Below are 12,566 nucleotides of genomic sequence, written 5' to 3' on the forward strand. Positions count from 1 at the left end.
TGGTTTGAAAAATGATAAAGGGCGAAAGAAAGAATGAAGAGATTAGAGGTTCAAAGTCTCTCAATTGACATTCATAATAAAATTAACAAATTAACATTTATCAATAAAAAAATGCAACAAGTGCTCTTGCTGAAGATCACCACTGGCTTTGTCAGCAGTTCATTGCTGCAAAATCTGAGTATTTAGAAGGAGTAAGTGTTGGTTAACTCTTAACTAAGGTAAAAGCTAGCGGCTTGAAGAATTTTTGTTTTGCTCTTTTGAACTTGAGCTCTAGAGAAGGTCCATTTATATTAGCTTCAGTTGGTTTAATTAGTCTGGGAGATGACACTGGATACTTGTGCATGTAAATGTTCTAAAGGTACGTTTTGTCATTAGTGGATTCCCAATATTCCCTCTTTGATTGCTGCCTCATTGTATAAAACCCATGATCGTGGCTATGTGCAATGTGCCTTTGTATAGTTTATAGCTCGATCTATCTAATATTTGCAATTGCCAATTTCTCACGGAATATTAATACGTACGATAATTAAATTGCACACTGCATTTGTGAAAACTATATGGATAAGTCTAAATCATTGAAAACGTGTTAACATATTGTTAAAACAGCTTTTCAATAAAATAAAATAAAAATATTGGATTTTTTTATCGACAAAATACAAAATATTGTTAAAATAAGTGCAGGGGAATTTAGCAGTACCCTTCTGTGTTTTTTCCTCCTTGTTTTCACATGATGAAATTCTTAGCCAACTATTTTGTTTACATGGAATATGAACAATTGAAGAAGACTTGGATTAGAAAATTTAACAACTTTTATTGACCATTTGCTTTCGTGTTTACTAAGAGAGACTTCCGTTTTATACTTAATTTTTTTTCTAGAAGCTACAAAGAATGGCTTCTCTGTTGGGATTGAAATGATATACCCGTTAATTCACTTTAACCTTTTGTCATACTATACAAGCATCCATTCAATTTGTGTTCTTCACTGAAAGGAAATAATTATTCCAGACGACGTTCAAAATGTTAGGAGAACGTACACGTGTCTTATGCAACCTAGTGGAAATCCTAATTTGTCATAATATGGAGCGGTGAGGACTAAATTCCTATCACTTTTGTAAATTAAAAGAAGGCCCCAGCCCTCAAGGGAAAAGAAAAAAAATCAATCCAACCAAAAAGTTTAACATTGGCGTTTGGTGAACACAAAAGTTTAACCTCTAATATATATATATATATGAGAGTTTTATATGTTATGATATGTTCTGTCCATATCCTTTCTAAGTCATTAGTACATTCTGATTTTAACAACACTGTATTGAAGAACTCCCCTACGTTTATGTACAGGTTTTGTGTATCATGCATCCTTATTTAATCAGAACACCTGCGACATCATCATTCAAAAAGGAAAAGTGAAAGATGAAGATAATATATACATTTGCCGCTAGGTTCACGCATGCTAATTATTGTTGCACAAGAATACACGTAAGCATGAACCTGATTGGCATGCAAGAGATCCATGTTCCATATTTTAATGCTTCTTTTTTTTACTGTTATAGTATATTAGAAAATCTCAATTTCAAATATCATAGCATGCATAAAGTACGTTTTTGTCATAGTCGAAAAATGCATATTGCTCATGGTTAAATGATTTTATCAGAAATAATTTATAGGCCTAATTTTGATTTGTAACATACCTGTCAGCTATGATGAAGTTTATTCAAATAACATTTTATTGAGGAGCTCAATATTACATATATTATGGACTTTCCTGTTTTTGGTAAAATGGAAGAGATGAACATTAAAAGAAAAAAAAAGACAATCAAAGTAATACATGCCAAATGTTCATTTTATATATTCTTTTAAAAAAGGTAGTCATATATATAAGGGCTGAAATCACATGACATGCTTCTGCACTAGAAGAAAAATACGGAGTAAATAAAGTTTAAGATAGACCACCGTGACTTTATTTTAATCAGAGAACTAAAGACATCTCCGAATTGAATGTGAACTAAGGCATGTATAACCAGATAGCCAGAGTTCAAAATCCTTATTCAGTTGACATTTCACTGTTCTCTTGTTTAATTGGTAGTTATAGTAGAAATTACCTTTGCATCAAATCCATATAGCCCTGGCATTTATGAGCAGTGGCACCAACTCATTTCTAAGGTGCAGACTCATGACCCTTTTAGATCCACCAATGAATTTTTGTCCTATAAAAACAGCTGGTACACTTGGCTGGCACCCCATTTGAAGCAGCGCACTTTCAATCGGTTGCCCATTTGTCATTTCATCAAGCTCATAAATAGTAGGGTTTGCACCAAAGCTACGTATCAGTGTGGTCATGGAGTGGCTCAAGCAACATGTGCTCTTGCTGAAGATCACCACAGGCCTTTCAGCTACCATACTAGTGATTAGGTCCATGATTAGCTAGAACACTTATAGCTAAAGCAAAATAGTGCTAACTGCTAAGTAATGCAGCTTATATGTGAAGAGTTTTTAAACTTGGCTATGTGGAAACTGAGCTCCATTAAAGGGCTATATATAAGTTGTTTCATAGTGGTGAGGATTGTATTGTCGCCCTAGATGTCATAATAGAAACAGAATAAGATCGTAGAGGAAAATTTAACTTGATTCCCTATATTTGTGCTTCTGTACTGCATTGTATGTGTTGTACCAAGTTGCCTATTTGTTGAGGTAAATCTAATGAATCCAACACTTTCTTCAAGAATAAGATTCATGGTCGTGCATGAGGCATATTTTATTTTTGTCCATATCCGTCTATGTATTCCACATCTCATCACAATGATATAGTTTGTAATGCTCTAACATTAGTCCTCTTCGGCAGTTACAATAATTTCAAAGTACAGAACAATGTAACTGATCCAAATGTTTTCAAACTCATCACATACAGGATAGTTTAAGTCTTGTACGCGTTTGGTGAACAGACAAAGTTGAACCAAAAAACAATAGCACATGATTAGATCACTTCCTCGTACGTAAGATTGAAGACATGCACTTCTGTTATATATAACCCCGAACATAAAATGACCAGCTTGCATTAACAACATTAAATTAAAGAAAGACTATGACTTGATGGGTTAAAGTTTGAACTGAAATTCTGCTTGATTGAATGAAAAAGAAATAAAATAGGTATATTGTCAAAAATTAAAATGCATTTTTAAGGTCGACTAAGGCTAGAACAAATTGGGACTGCAAAATTGTTCGTTCTAACTTGTAAATATTTGTTGTTTCGTTTATTTATGTAGCTAGTGTTTTCATAATTATGGATTTTTTATTTATTTATAAAATATCTATTCCCTCAACTCAAAGCTAAACATTGCTATTGGAATACTCATTCATCTCAACCATAATTTCACGTTCCTTTAGATCTATGATGATTTGATAAGGGGGAATATATGGTAAAATCAGTTAGGGAAGAGACAAAAATAGAAAAGCAGTGAAAATATGCAGAAAAAAAGTGGTGGAATAACGCGTCAAGGACCACAGAAGCAGCAGACGGTTTTCGGCATACAGAGGATTGGACCACAGATTAAGGTTGCTAGGCATCTATCTGCCACCGTCTGATTGTTGCTATTTATATTATCTTAAGCTCAATTTTAACATTTTTTTAGATGCCAAGGAGTACTAATTATTTTCCCTTTATTTGTGGATATGTTTCAAGTTTAAACATGCATGTGTAAAATATAGAGTTTTATTTGGATAAAAATCTTAAGATTTATGGCTGACTTAGGGGTGTTCACAAATACGAGTCACCTGCTAATCTAAATTGATCCAAATTGATCCGAACAGTTTGTGTTATATTATTTATGTATTTGAATCAAAACCAAATCAAATCGATCAAATCGTTCATATACGGATTGAATCATGAGTTTAAAGTTATAGATCCGATTAAAACTTAATCGAATTGATCAAAACTAATCAAAAATTTTAAAGTTGTTTGATTTGATTTTAAATACTACTTGAAAGTGTGTTGGGACTAATAATGTTAGAACTTCTTAAGATATTACTTTCAGGTATATTGTTATTTATTTCATCTTTTTTTCATATTTATTTTTTCTACCATGTTTATAATATTAATTGATCATATTTTATTCATTTGTTTCAGCAAATCTAGATATAACAAATCTAGTTACACCAAAATTTATTACAAAAAATTAGTTTGTAGGAAATAGTTGTAATTTAGACTATTATAATAAATCTCGTTGAAGAATTTTTTGTTTTAATTGGCATTAGTTTATTATAGAATATTATATTAATGATATTAAATGATTTAATATTACTACTTTCAAACATTTGATAATATTGTATTAATTATATTAGATATTTAAATTAATCATGATATAAAATAGTACTTCTAAGAAAAATATCAAATTTAAATGGATAATCCCATAACTTGAATTGAACCAAAGTTCATAAATGGGTTGGATTGTGTTGGATTTCGAATAAAAAATTGTAAAAATCGAATCAAATTAAACTAATCAAATTCGATTGAATTAAGTCCTGAATTTCAACAAAACTCATAAGCCTGTTTACGCGCTTGAATTGATTAGGGGAATCTGATTACTCAATATGGACGTGAAACTTTTAGCCTCAGTGATGAATATGTTTAAGTTATCTCTCAGCTATTGCTCAACTCACCTCTACATAGTTTCATCGGGCCATCATTTGCTAGCATTAATATTGGTCGCATATTATCATATATTAGAAGAAGAAGAAAAAAAGAGTGAAGTTTAAGCTGTCTAAGCTAATAGATGGACTCCCATGACTTTATTTTAATCAGAGAACTATACAAATATTTGAATGTGAACTATGGTATGTATAACTAGATAGTTAGGCTTCAAAATCTTTATTCAATTGACATTTAACTGTTCTCGTTTCGTAATCAGATCCATATAGATACCCCTGCCAATTCAATCTGCTACCCGTTTTTCTTTTATATACAAGAATTTATAACAAATTGCCTATTTGCAAGGTAAATCTAATGTATGATTAAGGAAAAAGAAAACAAGAAAAAAGTCACAGTTTCGATTTCTTCTACTAACAAAATTAATATTTGTCAGTATATAAAAAAAAAAAAAATGTATCCACCATTTTCTTCAAGACTAAGATTCATGGTCGTGCATGGCCAGCATATGGGGCACATTTAATTTTTTTTCTTTATTTTTTTGTTGTTTGTGGATCTATCTAATTATGCCACTTATTATCACCTTCGTATGATTTGTTGTACGTACTCTAAGCATTAGCCTCTTTGGTGACTATATTGCATTCATGTTACAGATTACGGAAGAACAACCCAACTGATATTTTCAACACCATGTGATATATATAGTTGATGATAATAACAATTTTGAATTATAAAGTAAAAGCATATGGTCTAAGATCACTTCCTTGGATGAAGATAGCTAGAATACCTGCACCTCCGTTATTACCCAAAAACAAGAAATGACTGACCTGCATTAACAGCATTGATTTAAAACTGATCGAACATAATAAAATTCTGACTTGTAGTGTTGAAGTTTGAACTAAAACAGGAGACTAATGCTTGACAAATTGTTAAAATGCATTCTAATTAAAGTCAATGGAACCTGGAAGAATAGAACTATTTGGCATATGTGGGACTACAAAATAGTTCGTTCAAACTTGTGAACAGTTATGTTATTCAGTTTATGAACCATTGTTTCCATAATTATGGATTTTTTTTCTTTTTTATTCGTAAACTAGCAACCCCAAAACTTAAAGCTAACATTTTTATTGGAATCCTCACTGAACTCTCGTTCATAATGTCACGTCCTTTTAAATCCTTAATGGTTTGATAAGAGGAATATATGGTAAAAGCGAAAAATGGAAAAAGAACGAGAAAATATTGGAAAAACTGGAAAGTGGAGGAAGAGGATGTCAAGTGTTGTGCAACCGAGAGGAGATTTATATCAATGAGTCATGAATAATCACATAAATGAATTTAATATTACATTTTAAATTAAAACCTCAAGATTCAAATTTATTGATCTTTTCTTCAATTATATGATATTTAATTTTTTTATTTCTATAAAATGTGAGACTTTACTTCACAATTATATTCCAACAAAAAGGATTATAGATTAAGCCTATTTACTGGTTGCTAGACATTATCTGTCACTGTCTGGCATACGATTTAGATTATGCTGAAGTTCAACTTTAAAACTTATATTCCCCTGACTATTTGTAGTATAAAGTCATATACATTTAACATATGCTTAATATGGAGTTCTATGTGGCTCAAAATATAAGATTATGAAGATATACACAATTACACGTCATATGATGTGCAATTCAATGTCAATGATTCTGTTAGCGGAATCTGAGTACTTAAATCTTCCTGCGAAAACTGTAGGCTAGCATAGCACTGTTGAATCTGCACATGTTTATCAATTGGGCCTTCATTGCTATCACTATTGATCACATACTGTTATATACTAGTTGTTTTACACAACACACCGAGGGGAATTTCCAGGGACATCTGGTATTTTTGCTGGAACATCCATCAACACAGTAAAAGAGTCAAAATATTCTTTACTTTTTCACGAATCGATAAGTCGTATGAGTTTTTTTTTAACTCATACAGATAAATATTCCGTATGAGTTTTTTTTTTTTATGAATTGTCAATCCATGGGTCCATACGGACTCTCAATTCGTATTGGACCTACGAATTCTCAATCCTTAAGTGGCCCATATGATTTTTTTTTCAAAAATATAATTTACGATTTATTAATAGAACATTCAAAACAATTGAACTAATAAACACATTATGTTATAAACAAATAGTATCTCTATATATAATAGAAACAAACATTATATTATGAGCTTTTCAATATATAAAATATATTTTTTAAATCTATTTAAAATTTAGTAATCTTATACTTTACAATGCAAAATCAATTATTAAAATTTAGTTTTTTTTATTAAAAAAAAAGCAATACCCATTAAATCTAATAAACAACTACTAATGTGGTAAATTACAATTGAAAAACACCTAAAATTCTAAAATATATATTGTTTGAAAATAAAGAAATACATTTTTATAAAAATATCCTTAATTTAATATCAACTCTTAATTATTAATTTTTTAAAAATTATTTACAAAATTTTCTAGAACCCCACAAAAGTAGGACCTTAACGATCCAGTTTATATACTATCATGATAGTAAAAAAATTTAAAAATTGTTTTTTCAGAAATTTTTTATTCATTTAATTTATTTACAAAATTTGATAATTAAAAAAATTGATATTTAACTAAATGGTGTATTTAGATGTTTATTATAATGATTAAAAATTAAATAAACATGATATTTAATTGAATGATGTATTGAAATGTTTTTTATAGCAATTGATAATTAAATAAATTTGATATTTTTTTTACATATGTAAATATATATTAAACCTATGATTTTTATTTATAATTTATTTATGTAAACAAATTAATTATTAGATAAAAAATAATCATCACAAAATTTATTATGTAAATTTACATGTACATTAAATATAAATTAAAAATTTTAGTGTTATATATAACGACACTATTTATCTATGACATAATGTGTCTATTAACTAAGTTGGTTTAAGTGTTCTATTAATAATGCACGGCCTTTTTACTGTGTTGTTGGGTGTCCAACAAATGCGGGTGCCCCAAGCAAATTACCCACAGAGTTGTGCAGGATGGGCCTTATTCCAGCACATTTGTAATACAATCCAGGGAGTTACTATTAGCACCGCCACAGTTGCTCTTGGCACCCTCTCCTCATATGAAATTACTACCCTACTTCCATCCTTCCCCCTACCCCCACCCCTCATTTCTTTCCCAACCCCTCTCCCTCCATCACACACTGGATTATATGTCATGCCTCCTACATCTTCCATTGTTAATTGGGAAGCCCTACACGTACATGCTCTTTCTCGTGATGACGTTAAAGAAGCCATGTGTAGTTACAGATAAGGCACATGTGCATTTCACTTGGGCACGTGCCAGAGTTGTACAGGTGACAGTTGACAGATGGTGAGGCAACATTTGCAGCTCAAGCTTACCTTCTCCATCTTCTTGTTGCATGGTATTTGCGGAGAACTCTGACATTGTGTTGGTCTGGTACCTGTCACTATGGCTGGATCTTGGAAAGTTACACTCAATAAGAATGGGGTGTGGTTGCTTTGTGTTACTATTATTATATTTATCTTTCTTTAAATGTCCATGATATGTTACTATTAATTATAAATAATCATTGTTTTCATAAAATCATAATAGCCCATTAAACTATTTGTTATATCCATACTGATATTATTTTGAACCTTTTTGTCAGTATTTGTTTTAAGTATAATACTGATAATAGTCTTTTTCAAAGCCGCTTATTAAAAAGCATTATAAGGTAAAGTATATAATAGCTTACGTTTTAAGGTATACACATTTGAATTGATCGCAATCATACAATGTGCAAATCCATGTCGATGGATTCTGTTAGCGGATATGAGTACTTAGTCTTCACGTGAAGATCGACTTTTAGGCTAGTAATTATGACAATGGTGATTGGTGAATCTGCATATGTCATCAATCTCTTCACGGTTTTGATTGGCCCATTTGTTTTCATTATTATTGGTTTCATATTACGCTATACTGGTCGTATTACACACACTGACAAGTACAGAATGTGCCTCATTCAATTCCAGCTTATTCGTAATAAATCAGTTTATATTTTTTACCAATAATAAATCAGTTTATATATATATAAAGCTTCCTGCACTTTCTAAAAATCAAACAATACTCCCTTTCTATTTTGGTAAGCTCAATCCTCAATCCACATTCTGTACTTCTAAAAGAAAAAATATTAATTTTGATTTTTATGGGATGTAAAAAGAAACATCCTAATTAAAAAAATTGTTAAATGGGTAATTAAGTCCGATAGGATATATATGTGTTGTAATAATTTTTTTAGACTTGCTCTAGTAATTAATTAACAACTTTGGAGCTACCGTAGGAAAAAACAATTGAAGCTAAATTACATTATTTAGTAAAAAAAACCATAATAAAGTCGTCATTAATCAATAAATTTATACTAAGAAATTCAGACCATCCTTGATATTTTATGAGTCTGAGACAAAATGAGATAAGGTTCCTTATATATAAGTATTAAAAAATTTGTACATATTGCATAAAAAATAAAAATTAATAATTTTATTATTAAAATGATATATTTGTTGCATTAAGTGAATAATATAATTTTAACAAACTATAAAAAGATGTATTTTTCACTCATTTTTTTTAGAAGCAAAAGTTGATATTCAATTTATATTATTGTTTATCATTTTGTCTTCCCATAAAAAAGTACACACACAAATATCTATAAATAAGGATACTCCCTAAAAGAAAAAGCATATACACTCAATATGTATATATTATTTTTAAATAATGATCGTATACAATTTTATTTATTATAACTCCTCTATTGTTTTTTTCCTTCTATTTTTATATTTCTATCACATCATGTATATTTTCTATTACATGTATGTTTTCTCTCTCTTCTTGTCTTATCTCTTTTAGGTTTTACTACTCAAGATAATACCTAAAAAGTATATAATTATTATTTTCTCATCATTTCAATGTAAAACTTATATATATTTTTTATTCTTTATAAATATATCAACTTTTAATATTATTTTCTTTATGATTTGATTTTTTGTTTATGTTTCTTATCTTATCTTGTTTAAAAAAACAAACATTTAAAGCCTATTATCATATACATTATATATATTGATATGTCATAATTAGTTGAAAATTTATTTAACATAGATTTATGAATATAAAAAATATCTTAAAAAAAGAAACAAATAACCGAGAGAGAGAGAGATTTCTAATTACTTATCACATTTTAATTTAGATAAAAAGAGAAATGAAACAAAAATTTGAATCTGTATATTTATAACAAAAAATTATACAATTATATATATTTTTAATTAATTTTAAGGCTTATTCTAATCATGAGCTAGCTAGCCCTGGGCCATCGTACGAATAACCAATGGAACTATGACCCATGCTAAAAATCTTGTGAAAATTACAACAATGAGTCTACTCTTTCCTTATGTATGATTGGATAAAATTATTTTAAAGGAATAAAAGTGAAAATAGAAAATATAATGGATTTAAAATGTTCATTCTTAAGCTTTGTTTGGAGTGACAAAAATATAAATAATGGCCCCATTCTTTTATGTTTAGTATATGTTACAAGTGATACAAACAAAATATCAATTTATGAATTTATAAGTGACAAAGCCTTAATTAATTTTAGTGTAATGTTACGGTAATGAAAAATTTAATTTGAGCTATATGTCTTCTAGCATAATTTTTTCCCATTGAGGAAAACAATGACTCAAAAATAACCCTGGAACTGAAAAACTAGCATAATGAATTAAGCTAGCTCTCTAATACCTTTATTTTAGTGAAATAGAATTCAGATTCCGTAACTTCATAGAATGTTTATTCTTACGTTGTAAGAATGATCTCTAATTCTCATCTTGACCTAACCAAACATATGGAGGTGGATCCATTTCATCTTTACCATATTCTTAAGTTATACCTTCCACCAAATTCTTACTTTACATTCATGCATGTTGATATTTATTTTATTCCTTTTTTCATAAATAACAAGTGTTAATGAGTGTCTTTAATATATCAATGAATTTAAAATTTAAAATTTAAATTTTAAATAATGAATAATAAAATTTGATTTCTAATAAAGAACAACTTTTTTTGATTCATTAAATATTGTATTTCTATTACATATTTTATATTTTATTCTTTAACAAAGGGTCATTATACATTGTTAAAAGTATCGTAATTATATTCTTAAGGAATCTTAATATAACACTTTCAGACATATTTTTTCAATACACTTTATTATTACTTGAAATTTGTCATGGCTCACGAAGATGACGTCTTAATCCTTATTTAATGAATCTTATTCATATTTATAATTTTGTAAGCATTTTTTTTTCAATTTAATTAAATTCACCTTATATTTTCTCTTCCATTTTTATTATCATTTATAATACTTTTTATTTTATACTGAAGCGTTTTAAAAAAAATCATGTGTTGAAAAAAATGAGTTAGAAATTATGTCGGTAATATTTTTTTAAGAAAAAACTTATACTAATAATCTACGTGTTTTCGATGTGAATTTTGAATCAAAATTAAAATTTACACCTTATAATAATTAATTAGTGCACCGTTCGTGAGATAAAACTACTCTATGACTACAAAAACAACAACCTGAGTATTTTCTTCTCTTTTATATTCTTAACTTACTTCCTTCCAAAAGGAATGATATTTAACAATAAAATAAACTTTGTATTGATTGGTATTTTTAGTGTTCAATGAAATATTAAAAAAATTATTTCAAATTTACTCTAAATAAATTACATAAATTTAATAATTTTTAGATATTGCTCTTATCAATTTTCCAATCATGTATTAATGAAAAGTGAAGATATTTAATGTACTACTATTTCAATAACTAATTTATTTAATATTGTTCTTAATATGTGTGAAAAACTTCAAATACAGATATTTTAGAATAGAGAGAGTATGAAACAAGGATTGTCGCAAAATACGTACATTATTTCTCTCACTTTAAAGGAACCAAATAAATCTCGGATAAATATGATTAAGGGTAGTTTAGAAAATATCATTCTTATATGAAATCAAGAAAATTAAATAAATTTAACTAACGTCATTAATCAATGATTAGATATTTGTATTTATAGTTGAATGGAGTATTATTCTTTATGAACAAGGGTTGTCGCAAAGTAAACGTGATTTTGCAATTGCTTGGAACAGCCATCCAAAGAATTTATACCCTGGGTAGTTGAGATCATTCATGAAATCACACAGTAGCATTTTAATTTTCATGACATGTCACCACTGTGTCAATGGTGTTCGAATGGAGTCAGCGATCCCTTCCATACCCAAAGGGCCATATGCACATAGGATTGTCGGACCCTTGCCAGTGTTTTCCTATTCCATGAATCTGATGCGGGGACCAAAGTGAAAACTAATTGGATAAACACTTATCTCCACATCACCTACCCTCGATCACAACCCATATATATCATTCACAACCAAAATTAATATTACATGTTACTATAACATATACTAGTGGGTAATTAAGGGAGGATCAAATTAAACCATTAATTTATATCACCTCAATAGACAAAGGAATCGGTAAAATATCTATCTAAATTACTAGCGCAATCATTTTCCTTAATTATTTTTCTCTCTTTTTTCCATTTCTCATGCATTGCCCTTTATTTGTTATTATCTTTAATTCCCTTTAGAAAAGAAAAACATGGGCAGGGTAAGATTTGCCATGCCGATGATGTATGCATGCATATGACACTTGTAACTCTTTGGTGGCCTTTGACTTGTTAGCCTTAATATTATAATACTACTAATTCTAATTGGATATAGGATTCCATTCTTTCGGCTGATTGTGTTGACAACGCACATTTTTTGTCATCGCCTCAGAGAGTTGCA

The 12,566-nt window shown here is 29.0% G+C and overlaps 1 protein-coding gene across 1 annotated transcript; it reads right to left on the reverse strand.

Moving 5' to 3' along the window:
- Positions 1–1,191: 1,191 nt before the first annotated feature.
- On the reverse strand, positions 1,192–2,488 carry LOC100816947 (monothiol glutaredoxin-S6). The gene has a single exon (XM_041006294.1). The coding sequence runs from the start codon at positions 2,413–2,415 to the stop codon at positions 2,107–2,109; it is 309 nt and encodes a 102-aa protein (XP_040862228.1). The 5' UTR covers positions 2,416–2,488; the 3' UTR covers positions 1,192–2,106.
- Positions 2,489–12,566: the final 10,078 nt, after the last annotated feature.

The sequence above is a fragment of the Glycine max genome, chromosome 10 (assembly GCF_000004515.6).
Source record: "Glycine max cultivar Williams 82 chromosome 10, Glycine_max_v4.0, whole genome shotgun sequence".
In the NCBI taxonomy this organism is placed as follows: domain Eukaryota; kingdom Viridiplantae; phylum Streptophyta; class Magnoliopsida; order Fabales; family Fabaceae; genus Glycine; species Glycine max.

Excerpts from the sequence above, each read along its gene's own strand:
- LOC100816947 (XM_041006294.1), bottom strand. The coding sequence starts at position 2,415 with ATGGACCTAATCACTAGTATGGTAGCTGAAAGGCCTGTGGTGATCTTC.